Source organism: Drosophila nasuta, chromosome 2L (assembly GCF_023558535.2).
Source record: "Drosophila nasuta strain 15112-1781.00 chromosome 2L, ASM2355853v1, whole genome shotgun sequence".
NCBI lineage: Eukaryota > Metazoa > Arthropoda > Insecta > Diptera > Drosophilidae > Drosophila > Drosophila nasuta.
This window is the reverse complement of record NC_083455.1, coordinates 13933302-13950072: the sequence shown is the minus strand read 5'-3', so window position 1 is coordinate 13950072 and position 16771 is coordinate 13933302. Positions and strand designations below refer to the sequence as shown.

General features: G+C 33.9%; 2 protein-coding genes across 3 annotated transcripts in view; both read left to right on the top strand.

Moving 5' to 3' along the window:
• Positions 1–16771, top strand: part of LOC132784556 (leucine-rich repeat and fibronectin type-III domain-containing protein 3) — a 76348-nt gene that overhangs the window by 20510 nt on the left and 39067 nt on the right. The window lies entirely within an intron of this gene.
• LOC132784578 (uncharacterized) overlaps positions 15285–16771 on the top strand; it is a 42355-nt gene continuing 40868 nt past the window's right edge. The window contains exon 1 of the mRNA XM_060790284.1: positions 15285–15373. Within this exon, the coding sequence (XP_060646267.1) occupies positions 15300–15373 (74 nt within the window). The 5' untranslated portion in view covers positions 15285–15299. The remainder of the gene's footprint in view (positions 15374–16771) is intronic.

Here is a 16771-nt window from a genome sequence, read left to right as displayed (position 1 = left end):
AAATATACCAAATGTAGAACTTGGTATATTTTTGAGTTGTTGTGGTATATTAGTTCGGTATAATTTGTCCTCTATAGTATATTTAGAATATATTATTATATAAATGTGCCAAATATAGCTTTTGGTATAATTTGTTGTATTATTGCGGTATATTAATTTTTAATATTAATTCATTTCATTATTTGTTGCTTCTGAAATTTTGCTCTCAAGCTTATATTTGCCACTTCATAATTTCGACTTGACTAAATATATAAATAAAATTTTCTTTCCTCTTCTTTTTAATATATCTGTAAACGTCGGAATTATCAAAATATTTAAAATTTGTAATTGCATTTTTAGATTAATGTTTGAATGGATATTTACTAGTCTATTCATAATATTATCTAAATTTATAAATTTAAAATGAAATAAAAATACCTTCTACCTTTTTATATTTAATTAAATCTATTATATGGAATTACTTTTCTCATTTTAAAAGCATTTTTCCAATAAATGTATTATATTAAATATTTACTGTGGATTTTTAAATTTTTACATTTCTAAACTTAAAAACTTGCTAAACTGAACTGAACTCGTTTGTAATTTGAAAGAATTTATCTAATCTTTATCTCTTCTGTTATTCTTGTTCAAAACCTGCAAATATCTTAATTTGTAATTAAATCTTTCTGTTGGTAGTATGTTATTTTTGTATATAATTTTTTAACTAAATCGTTTGCGTGTTAAATATTAACTTGGGACTTAATAATTGTAATTTACCTAAATTTAAATTTAGCAAAACTAAAGTTTGTTGGCAATTTTAAAGAAATTAACTAATGTTCTCCTTCTCTTCTTCTGTTATCTTTTCAGGTAAGTGTGCCAGAAGCTAGTCTAAGCCGCTTAAATGCTCGTCAAGGTAAAACGCAAAATTTCTCATGCTCTTTGACCCATTACTACGGTCAGCCGATTTTCACAGAGAGTTCCACTAATTACATTTAAAGCTTCTTTGCTGGCTGAAAGTATGCGAGTGTGTTTTAGCTGATCATTTTTATTTTTTTTTTTTGGGGGTTTTGCTTTTTCAAAGTGGCCTCGAATGGCACATTAAAATGAGCCATTAATTCTTAGTCAATGACCCTCTTAACTGCCCCGAAAATGAAATAAAAACTAAGTTCGAGAAAGCAAAAGCTGAAATTCAAATGCGACATAGAAAACTAGAGACGGGAGCGAGGTAAATATGTATAATAAAACAAAATAATAAATAACCAATTAACAGAATGCGACACACCCCCTGCTAAGGTGAGGAAGGCGGTGCTACAGTTGGGGAAGGGGGCGTGTCCAAAGCGCCATAAACTTGTGCGAAATGTAGTGCGAATTCCATTAATTAGTCGTAATGAGGCCAAACAACGACATCGCCATCGACATTCGACATCGATGTCCAGTGGAGAGACGCGTTAGCAATCGCTCGATTGGCATATCAAAAACACATGTGGCGCGTGTCATGTGTGGCAAATGTCGCATGCAACATTTAACTGCAAAACTGAGCGGAGTTGGTGGCGGAAAAGTGGAAGCATGAAACGCACATAAATGCGGCTAATTGCCAGCAAAATGTGGATGCCGCCTGAAGGTCAGGTTAAGCGCCTGTCACACAGCTACACAGATAAATGTCACGCAGATACAGATACTCAGATATTCAGATACATTTACAGCTACAAACTACGCATAACTAATACACGCTTGACACATTTTCAATGGCTAATAAACTGCGTGAATGTTTCGGCGAGGCGGAGAAGTCTCGGACTCGGATTAACCGTTAATAGCTTGAAATTGTTGCCACGCTTTTGTGATTTTCGGCAGCTCGGTTTTGGTTTGGTTTGGTTTCTTACGCACTTTTCTGTGCTTTTCCTTCTCAGCTATTTGGTATGCGAAGCAACTCGATTGACTCGTTTTCGGTTTTTCTCTATTTTTCGACTGCCCTCTTACGGTCAACTTCATAATGATGATAACCACAACGATGATGATGATAATGTTGTTGTTGATGCGGTAACTAAATCGCCTTCTGCTTCACTCGCTGCTGCAGTCGATTGCCAATGTTTATCTGGCCATTTAAAGTCGTTTTTCGAGTTGGCATCAATTTCCAATTGAGTTGTACAGTTGTCCAAGAAATACCAATCTCCAATTACACTCCACTAGCAAAGCATTTGTTCATCATATTTTTGCTTAAATGAGCATTGGGAATGCGTATCACTTGAGTGTGGAAATTATTTGGCATAAATACGAAACATAAATGGCTTATAGAGTTTTCCAAAATGTTGTACATCGAAATGATAATTTCTATAGTTAATGTTTTGTTTTATCTTAATGCTGACTATTGATAATATAAATTATTATTTATAGTTATTATTGTATTATTATTTTAAGAGAATATCTAGAAATAATATATCCATCTATACAAAACACATTCCACATTTGTTATAGCAAAAGCAAATATTTTCTTAGAAATTTATGTTGTCATTTCATCGCATTTGAGGTGGAAAATTTGTAACTATGCTTAGTATTTAATATTTCTATCATTAAACAAAGTGAATATTTGGTTATATTTACTTACTTGAATAATTTCTAACTATTTGACTATTTTGTTCTTTCATTACAAATAAATCTTGTTCTATATTTGAATTATAATAATCGCTTCTGCAATTATTTAATGTAACAAACAATATTTTTATTTGAGTAACAAAGTATTTTAAATCCTAATATCCACAAAAGGTCTAAAGCTTACCTTTGTGATTGTAGTTTTAATGCTCTCATCATTTCTTCACTTCAATGTCAAACTTATGCCAAGCAGTCTTCACATTGAGCTGATGTCATTTGGTGCAGAACCTGCTGAAACTCCAGCTCATTATATCATTAAAATTATAATGTATCATAACATGCAATTACTACTTTAAACGTATTACTCAGTCGGCAAAGTCAAGTTAAGTGTATACAGATAGATTATCTATGTCAAGTGAGCAAAAGATTCAACTCTTTCACTAGCAAATTTGTTTAGAGTTGGTTTTTTGTACCGTTGCAAGTCAAGTTCAGCCCACATACGAGTATCATAGACCGGTAATATGTGAGCAGTAATTCAACATTCTGTTGACAACGCGATGTGCTGCTTCTCTTTTCTATCTTTTTGCTACACATATGAATTACACAGAGCGAGTTCCCCACGCAAATTGGTTTGGTAACTCGTTTAGCACCAAAAAAAATAGAAAAAACAGTAGAAGATGACGACGACAATGCTAATGATGACGATGACGATGATGATGATGAAGAAAAAGCGGGTCTATGAATACGTCGAAAAGTCAGACAACAGTTACAACATACATAAATAAACAACAGCAGAGATCCCAAGTCGAAGCCAAAGCTGAAGTCATGCGTATTAAATACCAAAAAAAAAAAGTGGAGAAGAAAAATAATAATAAAACGAAGAAAAATTCAAATCGTTGCGCACGACCAAATTGTAGGCAATCATTTGGAAATACACACACACACACATACACATACTATAAAGTATCTATGTGTGTATTGGTTAGTCATGTGGTTAAATAGTCTCTCGATAGTGGATAACTTTATAACTGTGACCAACAACTTTGTGCCATTTGCTGCTAATAATTTATTTGAAATGCGAGAGTGCTGCCAAAGGAGACACATTCTATGGAGAGAGAGAGGGGAGAGGAGGGACAACTGCGATTTACAACAATCAGCTTGCAACTAAATCAGTGCAACTAACAGTGCAACCTGTTTGAAGTGCACTCGTCGTCCACTGATGGACGATGGACGATGACAGCGTTGTTTGCAAAAAGCGCACTTGGAAACAAGTTTCAAATGCAGCAGCCAGCAAATTGGCCAAGCAAATAGATTCTCCCCCCTCTGGTGTCCCCGCCCCTCTTTCTCCCTCCTTTCGGCAACCGCAGCCGCATCGTCGCGTGCTTGGCAAAGTGCAACGTCCACAACGAACGGGACACTTAACGTTTTGGCCATTGACAACGATTAAAAACGAGTTTCCCCTTAGCCAACATAAACCTCGTCTCTCTCTCCCTCTCCCTCTCACTCTCTTTCTCTTTCGCTCTGATGTGTCCCAAATAAGCGAGAGGCTGCAACTGGAACTGGAACCCGGACCGGGACACCAGCTACCAGTGAAGAGCCAACCAGCCAAGTGGCCAGGCGCGACAACATTGCTGACCCAAATACAAAAAGACATTCAATCGACTGACAACGACGACGACGCTCCACATGAACTGTATTTTTTTTTTTTTTTGTTGTATCATATCTGCTGCTGCTTCTTTTTTTTTGTGTTGCGCCTGCTTTTTATGGCCTTGCGACAGTTACAAGGAGTCACATCGACTGAGTGAGAACGACATATTTTGGGCGACAGAGAAGGAAGAAAGAGTAGTGTTCTTTTTTTTCTAAAGTGTGAGGTTTCAGAGCATCGAGCAGACTCGAGGAAAAAGTGTCTGGACTTAAAAAAGGAGTTCACTGCACTGTAAATACAGAAACTGTTTAATTTAAATAGAGCAAATAACTAGATTATGTGCAGTTTTTGTTGCCTTAAGAAATTTACTTTTATGACTATAGCATTTTGAATACCACATAAAAATAAAAGAATATAATTCCTTAGTAAATTAAGTTTCATTTAAAACTAAAACTTCTTAAATGAATTTTCAGCAATTAAATGCCTTTTAAAAATATATTTAAATAAAATTCGAATGAATTTTCAATATTTAAATACCATATAAAAATATATTTAATTAAAATAAGAATATAATATAACAGATTAGAAAAGTAAATACATATATGGAAATGTTAGAAATGTATGTTACGTATACGCAAGAAATATTTTGAAATGCATTTATTAAATAGTTTCAAATGCATTTATTGCGTATACGTAACATACATTTCTAACATTTCTCTATCTTTGTTTTTATAATCTGTCAACACAAGTCAGATATAAATATTGTAAATTTTTACGCATAGTGAATATATTTTAAGTATTAGTATATATAATTTGACATAATAACTAGAAATTAAGATAGTTAAGACAGCAAATTTAAAAGTTTTTAGTTGTTTAATTAAATTCTGTTCAAGCCATACTTCAAATTGCATTCTAATATATTAAATAGACAGAGCATTTGTTAGTTAGTCATTGCCAAAGACTTTTCTGTCAATTCCTGTCGTAAATAAAATATTGTGCAGAGAGTGAGAAGCATGCTAAGAGCGAAAAAAGAGGCAGATACTTTCAGTGCACTGCGTGTGAGTGAAAGAGATGGCGAGGGTGCAACTGGAGAGCTGAATTGGCGGGCGAGTTTACTAGTTGTCATCAAAGCGCGTGTGTGTAAGCATCTATGCGAGTGTGTGTGTGCAGGTGTGTATATCTGATGATTTACCGTTGTGGCCTCACACACACACACACAAAATCGCCGCTTTGCCCCGCTCTTTCGCACTAGCCCCGAAGCATTTGCTGGACCTGAAGCTGAAGCTCGTTTCGCTCGAATCCTCGGCGGCAAAAGTCGAGTTGTGGTTGCCGAGCGGCATCTTGTTGCCCGACTTGTTGTTGTTGTTGTTGATGTAGTTGTTGATGTAGCTATTGCTGTTGCTTTTGCTGCTGTTGTCGTGTTAGTTGTTGTGCCCATTTGAACGTTAGTTGCACGTAGTTGGCTTGTTAGCAAGTGTACGGTATTTTGCTTGCACACACACATATATAGAGTGTACAAACACAGCCACACTCTGCAACAATGGCAATAGAAACACACACACACATAAAACACTCACTCACTCACACTCTCGCGTCCTCCCACAACAATGGACTTCAAAGTGAGCAGCTTCATTTTAAAATGCATATTCAAAGCATTCGCTGCATTTTACATTTCAATTGAAAATGCACGATTTGTGTATTAAGTTAAGAGAACTGGAAAACTGTGTGTAAGCTGTCAAATAATCTAAATTGCGTAACGTAAGGATTAGTACCGCTTTTCCATTTATTTTAATGATATACAACGCTTTTATATTTTAAATTTATGTAATTTGATTTTAACAATGTTTTTATTGATGTATTAAAAGTATTTAACACTGCTGCATTCAGCTGCAGTTTGTGTCGTGCTCAGAATTAAGAGACACTCAAATTTCAAAAAAGTACCCAAAGGTGTATAGTATAATTTATATGAAAATGTGATATTTTGTTATGCAAATTAGTTTAACTTAATCCTTTAATCTTTCAATCGGTGATTGAAGAGTTATATTTACACACAAGTATTTCTAAAAGATTATTTTTTGATAATTGTATTTAATTTTTTGAATTTAAAAATCCATTTTTGAAAAGAATTTATAGACAGTTTGTGCTCTTTTCAAAGAAGAATAACAATTATTTCTTATCTTAAAAGGTTAAAATCTGAAACATTTAAATGTTGATTTGAAATATGTTTATGTTATATATGAAATTTTTAGTTATTTCATAAATTAAAATAATTGAAATATAAAATAGAAAAACATAAAAAAAAAAACACATTTGCAGCATTTCTTTAAAACTGCTTTAAACAAAATTCCATAAAAAAAAATTGAATAATGATTTCAAGTCATAAGTTAAAATTTAGAAAGCGAACAGCTTAAGCTTTAGCTTTTCTTATATAATTCTTTTCTTATTTCACTCTTAATATCTTTCTCTTGGTTTGTGCTCAAGGCTCAAGATTAAAGGTGTAAAAATATAAAATAATTTTATTGGAAAACATAACTTTGAAATAAAACAATTGATTTTCAAAAAATATATAAAATATAAACTAACGTTGACATTTGTAGCTTTTCTATTAAACTTCAAAAAAAAAGTCTATTAAAAATAAAGTAATTATTTCGGTTTACAGATAAAACTTTTAAATGTAGATCTAAAATATGTGTATTTCTTATAAAATTCTTTTCCTTTTCCACTCTCAATTTCTTTATTTTGATTTTGGCGCAAGGCTCAAGATCAAAGGGGAGCTAACGAGGGGATTGGGCAAAAGCGCAAATGAGTGAAATGAATGAAATGAGCACACACACGCATATAATACAACACATGTTGTTGCACGGCTGCTTGCCACGCCCACACAATGCCAGAGGTGGGACGCGCAACCAGGTTGCAAAAAAAAATAGAAAAAAAATCAACACAACGGCAACTTTTGCTGCTTGAAAGAAGATTAAAGCCCGCCAGTCATTTTAGTGTAGGGCAGTTTTGCCAAGTTGATGTTGATGATGATGATGAGAATGATGTGACTGGCAAGAGGTGGAGGCGTGGCACAGCCCCCTCCCGCGTTTTTGTTGCAACATAAGTATTAGCTTCATTTTTTGCAGCATTTAGCTCAAGCTACGTCGCTGCAACTACTGCTGCTGCAACTGCTGCTGCTGCTGCTCCTCGGGGCGCCTCGTCTTTGTAACTTTGTTTGCTTTTTTGTTGGCAGGCCTCAGATGAATTGAACGTGAAAAATTTAAATGCAAACAGCCGCAGTCGACGCAGCATGCAACCTACAGCTCAGTAGCAGCAGCAGCAGCACACTCTGATGCCTTTTCTGCTTGCGTTGCATTACACAAGGCGACCCTCAACCCCCCTCTTGACTTCTCCCACTCCCCCTCAACAAGCTGTATACAAAGTTCATTGTACCACACAGCGCTTAGGCCAAGAGAAGAGTCTCGCAGCCCAAAAGAAAAACGCTGCCGTTGTTGCCGTCGACGTCGCCGCTTTTGATTGCCAACAACAGCAGCGCAAGCAACACAAGAGCCCAAGGGTCGTAATGAAGGGGGTGGAGAGCAGTGAAGGGAATTGTATAACTATATAGTGCTATAGGTGGCCAGGTCATAGACTTTAGCTTGTTACTTATACGACTCATAGGCCTGGTTAAATCTCCCCCGTTACACGCATCACATACGCGCATTTTTCTCATATTTGTTTTGCTTTATTTTCACGACTTTTTTTTTAGCGTATTTCTTTCATATTTTTTTTTTTGCGCGCTTCTCATGAGAAACTTTTATTGTTGTTGTAGGCGTTTTTTCTCGTTTCTTTTTTTCGTTTTGCGAAGTGCGTGCCGAAGATTTACTGTTACTGTCGGTCGTTTCAGTTCAGTTGAATGGATTTTCAATGGGCTTGTGCCATTGTGAACCCAAAAGGGCGGCTATTGAATTTTACTCTTTCAGCGCGAGCGACTGCAGCTGACAAATATTAAATCATAGATTCACTGAGCTCATGAAGCACTAAAATATGAGCACTCTTTTATATTCAGCTTCCGGCTCCACTTGCACTTAATCGCCGAATTAATGTCTGCCATGTAATCCTTATATTGCACTTCAGCAACGGAATACATTTTTAATTCTTTAAACAAATTCATAGAAATCTTTTTAAAATATTATTAAGGTTTTTTTTTTTAAGTTATGGAAGGTAGAAAGGTATTATAACTTTGGGCCTGTTCGTGTGTCTGTATAATAAATAAATTTCTTGTGATTCCTATAATTTTAGTTGCAATTAGATACAAATTCTAGAAGTTATTTAAGAAATACTTTTCTTTGGAAAAATACATTTACTTTCTTAGTTGGTTTGACTGACAGTTTAGTATATTTTAGGACTTTATGGTATTTTTCAAATGTTGTATTATATCAATATACCAATTATAGCATTTGGTACATTCATATACATTAATATATCAATATACCAACTATATAATTTGGTATAATTTTAGTATTATTGTGGTATATTTTATATAATAATACTGCAAAATGGGTAGTGGGTATCTTCCAGTCGAGCACTGTCATAATTTTAGCCATCTTTACTTACAGATTTACGGATTAAGTAATTCCGCTGCATAATAACCCAAAAATAATCCAAATACTGCTTTGAGCAACATAGTAAATAATATTTATATTTTCATTTACTCCGTTGATGTTATAAAATGTATTTAATTAACTTTATGGATACACATAAATTATACTTTAAACATTAGTAACAATACTAATATATCATATTAAAATTTACTATTCATTAAAACGGCGTGTTAAAACTATAATTTTTACGGAATTTTATTCGCCTTGAACTTCTTCATTCTTATAAATTTTAAATTGTATTTAATAATACACTTCATTACCATAAAAAAACAACTAAGAAAGCTACAGTCGAGTGTGCTCGACTGTGAGATACCCGCTACCCATTTTTAATAAAGACAAAATATTGCGGTATCATTTTCAAAATATACCGAATATACTGCAAAAATACTAAAATTCGTCTCGGCTGTTGACGCTGATCAAGAATATATATACTTTATAGGGTCGGAGATGACTCCTTCTGCCTGTTACATACATTTCCTGCCGGCACAAAGTTATAATACCCTTCTACCCTATGGGTAGCGGGTATAATAAGCTCAACTATAAAAAATATAACGCGAAATTAAAGATCTTAAAATAAACCTTAACTGCCGCAAATAATCTGAATTTATAAAATAAATAAAACACTCAACCGTAACTAAATGCTAGGCGCTATCAATTTATGATTTCACAGACTAAAAATAAACTTCACTGACTACCATTAATCTTAACGTGTAGGAAATCAACAAAAAGTGTGGAATTCCTCTTGCTTTTACTTGCTTAAAAATAGACTTTATGTTAGATACTCCAACTTTTAATAGAATGTAATCAACTAAACTGTAACTAAACACTTTGCGCTGACTAAAACTTTTGTTAACACTTCGAATCTTCCACTTTCTAAGTTACTCAGTAATGTGACTCATCTTTGATTGTTAATCAAAGTCAAAGCGAAACGTCAAAGCTAAAGTCGTTAGCTAAAAAGTAACTACAAAGAAATCGATTTCATCGAGTACAATTTCAAAGGTGTTTCATTGTCGTTTGGCGATGATTTCATGTGGTCAACTCTTTGTGACTTTCATCGCATTTCATTCACCTCGCAACTTTTGCTCCCCGTACATCTTCTTCTTCTTCGAGTACACAACTGTGTGATGTGAATGCACTCACTCTTCATTCACTTATGTAGATAGACTCGCATACAGAAAGAGAGAGAGAGACACACTTTAGCACCTTTTACATTCTCTTTGACGTTTGGTAACTGAACTTTCTCGGCTTTTAAGTCAACTGCGAAACCCTTTTTAGCCATTCACACACACTTGCCTCACAAATTAGCACTTTAACAACTACGCATGGCGAGCACATGCCAAAGAAATTAGCAACTAAATAACGCACCAAAAAAAGCAGAGAACCCAACCCTAACATTCCCTAGTCTTCTCTCTATTTCACTTACATTCTTCATTCACTCTAACATCCACCCAACAACCCATTTTCATGGCATTCGGGGCACTAAATAATACGCCTTAACGCGCTCATAACATTTTGCAGCCACTGTGTGTAGAGGCAGCTATTCAAATGCTTTGCCCCCTCCCCCCATTTTGGTCCTTCTCTCTTTCTCGTGACTATCTCTGTTCTAGTTCACCCGCAGCATTTTCATTATGCAACGCACGCGTTTGCCTCTGCCACGAGTCCTGGCTGAGTTATCTATGAAGTCCTAGGCAGCAGCAGAAGCAGCAGCTTCAGCACCACCGAAACAGCCACCAACAGATAAGCAGCCACATCAGCATACAGTTATGCTCTCTATCTTCCTCTTGCCACCTGCCCCGCGCACAGTTTTGTGCTTGTTTATTTTTAAATTTAGACTGCGAGAGTTGTTTATGGAGTAAGCAATCCCCCAGCTATAGTGGGCGGATATCGTAATAATTCTTAAATCTCAGACTTGTTAGTTGCAGCTTCTTTTAGGCATTAAATCTATCACAAGAATTATGAGCAAGGAAGGTGTTTTGGATTATGCTAATAAAACGTGTTATTCAATGCTTAAAACCCTGCTTAGCAGCTGAATTATAATCTACATTATGCATAATTTCAAATAAAATGAGAAATACAAATATTTTTAGCTTCATCTCGTAAGAAACCACAATATTTGGTTCATTGATATTAGACAAAATATTTTATAAATATTATAACATAGTAAAATATATAGCTGAAAACAAATCAAATATATTTCATTCACTTTGCGTCCTATAAAAAAAATGAGATATTATATTTTATATTGTTTTGAATATACCAAAAAAATAAATATAAAAATAAAAGATGGTAGCCTTAAAATCATTTATAAATTAAATAACTGAAAGTCAAATGTTAAGGAGCACTTTAAAAAGTATTGTAAGTTTGCAAGCCTGCATAAAATTTCTTAATGTTTTAAATTATAATAAACATATATAAAAAATAATTATATATAAAGAATTATTGATAGTGTTGAACAGAAAAACAAATAGTACATATTCGCTTTATTGCTTCAAAATATAATAAGATAATATTACGAAATATTTTCAATAATACAAAAATAAAAATATAAAGTTAATATAAATATAAAAAATATAAGTTATAGAATACAAAGCATAAACAATGTATTACAGACTAAACGAAAATGCTTGCCGTCGTTCTATGAAATCATAAATCTTTACTTAAATATTAAAACATAAAGTCAAGTAATTTTTCTATAATATTTAAAAAACAACATAAATAAAAACAACTCTATTCCTGCCATATGCTCTTCCGTCAGATATTTAAGACCACCCCTAAGCACTTGGTGACCGTTCCACAATGAATGAACCCCTGACATTTCATTGTTGCCGCGATGTCATTCATTCATATCTTCTTTCATTTTCGTATACAATTTTTTGCTGCTCGCTGCTTGCAATGTCTAGATTTTCAGTGCGCTATCTTTGGGAGCAGCAGTTAATGATTGCCCCGGTACAATGCAATGGCAAAACTTTTCACTTGCAGTCACAACGCAGACGCGAGCGCACACACAGATAGTCCACAGTCACATGTAGAGCACATAAATTACGTATACGCCGCATTGACCGGCCTGCCAGTCTCAATTCACGTTTTTTTTTTTTTTATTTCTGTCGCGCTGACTCGTTCGCTCTCTCGCTTTTTGTTGTTGTTGTCGTCTGGCCCCAACTCGTGGGCATATTCTCTGGGCCATTCATCATTTTTCATGGCGTTGACACTTTCACTTGTTTCAGACAAACAAACACAACACAAACAGCAACAACAGCAACAACAATAGTAACACCGACAGCAACAACGACAGGGACAGCACAAGTTGACAAGTCTATTTTTTATGGCCACGCCCCCCCCCTCGCTTCCCTCTTCTCTCTCTCCACTTGTGACCCGACATCCTTGCCTTAACTTTAGCTGGTTACGCGCTGTCAAATTTATTAGTTTCAATATAAATTGACAACATGGAAATTTGTTTATAAATTGTTCGCATACAAATGGACTTTGTAAAAGCATTTTATAGTTGTTTATGAGCTGCGGAAGAAGTGGCTTAATGGGTATATAGAAGAGAAATTCGCTTTAAAAATGTGTTTTTAGTAACTGATTTTAATTTGCGCAATCGCGGTAGTATAAAATAATAATATTCTTAAATATAAATTGACATTTTACCTACAAACTTAATTTAGATTTTAAAAATATGCCAAGAAATTGGTTAGAAGATCTTTTTAAAATCTACGCTTAATCTTTTATGATTAGTAATAAATTCAGAGTATTTTGGATAAAGTAATCGCTTTAAAAATGTGACAACAATTTTTTTAAAGTCAGAAGTACTTTTTAGAATCCGCTTTTACTTTGCTCAATCACGGCAAGAAAAAAATTAATTTCTCAAATGAGAATCTGAATGTTACATATTAATTTCTTAAACTATTTATATACTCAAAGAAAGTAATACTTTAGATAAAGTAATCGCTTTAAAAATACAATGGATTTGTTTTTAATTTGCTCAATCATGACAGCATAAAATAAAAATACTTTTAAATGATCCTCTGTATTATACATATGAGTTTCTTAAGCTTTTAATACAATAATAAATACAGTATATTTTTATATATTACGCATTAAAAATACGTAAAAAATGTATATAAAGGTATAGCAAATTTTTCGAATCTGCATTTAATTTTCCAAATCTTTGCAGACTAAAATAAACATATTCTTAAATTATGTTCTGAATTTTACATAATTATTTTTTAAAGCTTTTTATACACTCATAAATACAGGATATCTTGCTTGTAAGCAATTTCGACTAGATCTTACGATTATTTATCGCTTTGCTGCCGTCTGTGCTTGACTTTTTGAACTGTACAGTGGCTAAATGGCGGGGCACTGTCTTTAAATTTCACTCTTAACTCAAATTTATGTGTCGACCTTACCTGAAATTATCATAAATTGCCCCTCATTACAGCAATGTATAACAAATAAAACGAACAAACGAAGTTCGGGGCAAAACAGCAAAGCAAAAGCAAAACATAAACGAGCCGACAATAAATATGAAAAGCGTTTTTCATAATGCGCTTCGCTCAGCTCAGTTCAGTTCAGTTCAGTTCAGTTGAGTTCAGTTTAGATGAGTTTTGAGTTCAGTTTTGTGTACGGAATGAGTGTGTAGTATGGTTTTTTTCTCATTGTTTATGTTTGTCAGCAGTGAAAATCGCTTTCATCTGCGGCACGTAGCGAAACCAATGCAAAAGAAGGTAAAAAGGCAAAATCCAAAAAGTGTTGACTGTCCAACACAGCAAGCAATCCATTCCAAATGTCTTCACTTTTATTGTTGCCGCTTGGCTTGATTGTTGTTTTCCCAGCGTAGTTGATGTCTTCATTACAGGTAGACTACACTACAACAATATATTTCATTATGCTTTAGGTACATTTTTGATGAACTAACTAATTAACATCTGGCACGGACTTTCAATGTCAATGCCAAGTGGCAAGTGTGCACGCATATAAATTCCATTGTATTATACACTTAGAAGCCAAATGAGATAATTTCTTACGCCAAACAAAACTCGACTCCCCCGTCCTCTTTCTATCACTAAATATCATAGTCTTTTGTTATCGCCACTGACGTTCATTAAAGTCCCGACTCAGCGGGATGAGGAAGAGTGGGAGAATGGCAGCAGGATTAACTGATTAATATTGCCTTCGCATGTTGCGAATATGAACTAAGCTGAAGGTTATGCGTATTACGTTCACTGGAGAAGAGAGTTCAAAAGGTCAGAGCTGTGTTAAATAACAATGGCTAATAGGTAACCGTATTAAGCAGACGTGTGGCAAATATCAATTATTTATTGCAAGGGATACTTTATATATTCTATTAATTTATCTGCGCTTAAAATGTTGATTGCTCATAAGGCAGCATATGTTTTAAAATTAATTTTAATAGTTCATGCGCTTTCAATTATTTTTAAAGGAAGTCGATTAATTGCAGTCATTAAGTGTCAGCTTAAATTGGGAAACAAATTAGAATCATTATATAATTTTATTTAAATTGAAGTGTAATAACCGGAAGGTGAGACAAATTTTAACTGCTGAAGATAGACTAGAAATATCAAGTATACGTACTGTAAAGCAAGCTTCACTTACCATTTGCATTTAATTCTCTGTGTCTGATTCATCAAGCAAATCAGAATAACTATATTTACTATACAAATTCTATCATTTTATTTTATTTGAATTGAAATGCAGTAACAAATTGTATGAAATATTAAGTATACGTTTTCCATTCATATTATATTTGCTACAAAATACATTTAAAATATATTTTATTTACCTGAATTATTAATTAGTCTTTAATAAATTTATCATACAATTTCATTTAAATTTATTTGTGGTAGCACACCTTGAATTTCCAAAATTGAATTGAATTTGCCATTTCTATTTTCTAGAAAATACATTTGATTAAATTGTTATTAATAAAGCAAGTCAGAATAATTATGTTAGCTTTACTAAATTTGTAAGACAATTGTAAGGAATATTTACTATACGTAATTGTAGTAACAAAATTATTTGAAATATTAAGTATACGTTCGACACTTCAACTTCCCATTTGCTAGAAAATACATTTAAAATTTTCTGCAGCAAACTTCCCTCTAGCAAAGTCGTCTGATTAAATTGTTATTTACCCAGCGTAGTCAGGTTGACTTTATCAAAAGTCTAGCTATAATTTGTCATGGCTTTAGTATGCAATCAATCTGCGAATCGAGCAAAACAAGTTCTGAGCAAATCTCCCCTCCCCAAAAAACCTGGGGCTTACACACATTTTACATTAACAAACACTTGAGAGCGACGAGAGCATGAGGCAATGCACTTAGCTTTATTTGCTTGGGGGAGCCATCTCAAGAGCCACAAACAGCGGCAATATATCTGTCATAAGCTACCACAACATAACCATCTACGATTCACTCTAGTCGTGCATGCTTCGTTCCTATTTACAACTCACTTGGCTGGTCACACTTGACCCAGCAGCAACAGCAACAACAACAACAACCTAAAACTTCTCTTCTGCCTCGTTACGCAACTCGATCAAATGTCACTTTGCTCACAAGCAGCACTTCTCCAAGAGTCACTTCAAGTCACTTCACAACAACTCCCTCAAAATAAAAATGCTAAGAAAAAAAAAAAGAATTGATTGTTGCTGGATCTGTTTTTATTGATTAGTTGTCATTGATGCGACTACTTGACCTTGGCGAATGTGTTTCTATCTATTCAAATGGAATTTTAAATTACAAATCGCGCGGCAGCACTTCCTCGACTGCAAAATATCTGACTGCCCACATCATCTGAATTCGTCATGGCACCATCATCATCATCATCATCATCATTACCACCGCAATCATCATCATCATGAATAGCTTTGCGAGTTTTATTTTTGGCCATCTGACATTTTGGTCAATTTTGTTGTGTTTTAATCTCTTCACATTTTTTATACATTTTACGCTTCATTGCGCATGTTGATTTTTTAACTTTAACATTTGTTTGTGGTGTTTTTATTTTTATTTGCTGTATTTTTTCATTATACATTTTTGTGTGTGAAATTAACATATTTAAGACTTTTATTCGGTCTGCAAATGGTCTCTCATAAGCCATTAAAAACCAAAAACTTTTGCGATTTGTATCTTATTATTTTTCATTTGCGTTCTTCTCAGTTCCGTACAACTTTTTTTTCGCTTCCCGCCCAAAGGAAAACCCGAAAAAAAACTTTTGTTCAGTTTGTTGTTCAATAAACAGGAAATCGAGACGAATTCCTGTTTCGATATTGGTAAACATAATATCAATGTTGTTGCAGTCATTATTATGATGATGGTTGAGTTGACAAATACATTTGTAACATATATGATAATTTGGCTAGCTGTTAGCATATTCAAAGTTCTTCTACGGCTATGAGCAGCTGTTTATTTTTAGTCAAGTTTCATAAATGCTATAGTCTTTTTTTTTCTTTGCATAAACTGGTTTTACTGCCGACGCCAAGCACAGATTAATAATGCTCTTAATTAGCTGGAAAAAATATTATGCAAACAAATCATAATGAAGTCTGTAGGCCGAAAAGATGAGGCGAGTTTAATCAAGCTGTTTGCTCTAGGAAGTAGAACTAGATGTATGGTATATAGATATGAGTTATTGAGATGTGGTTTCATAATGAAGTTGGATTTCTAATTATGAAATTTAGTTTTGAGTTATTGAGATGCGGTTTGGTTAATGAAGTTATCAAGTGTGTGTTTTAGATTGACATTTAGGATAATATCAATTGAATGGAAGCAGAAAATAATGGACATACCATGAATAAATTGCTTAATGGAAAGGAGAATTTAAATATTATGGATTCGAAATAGAAAATAATTATGAAGCAAGATGAAAATATAGTTACGAATTGAATAACAGTATAAAT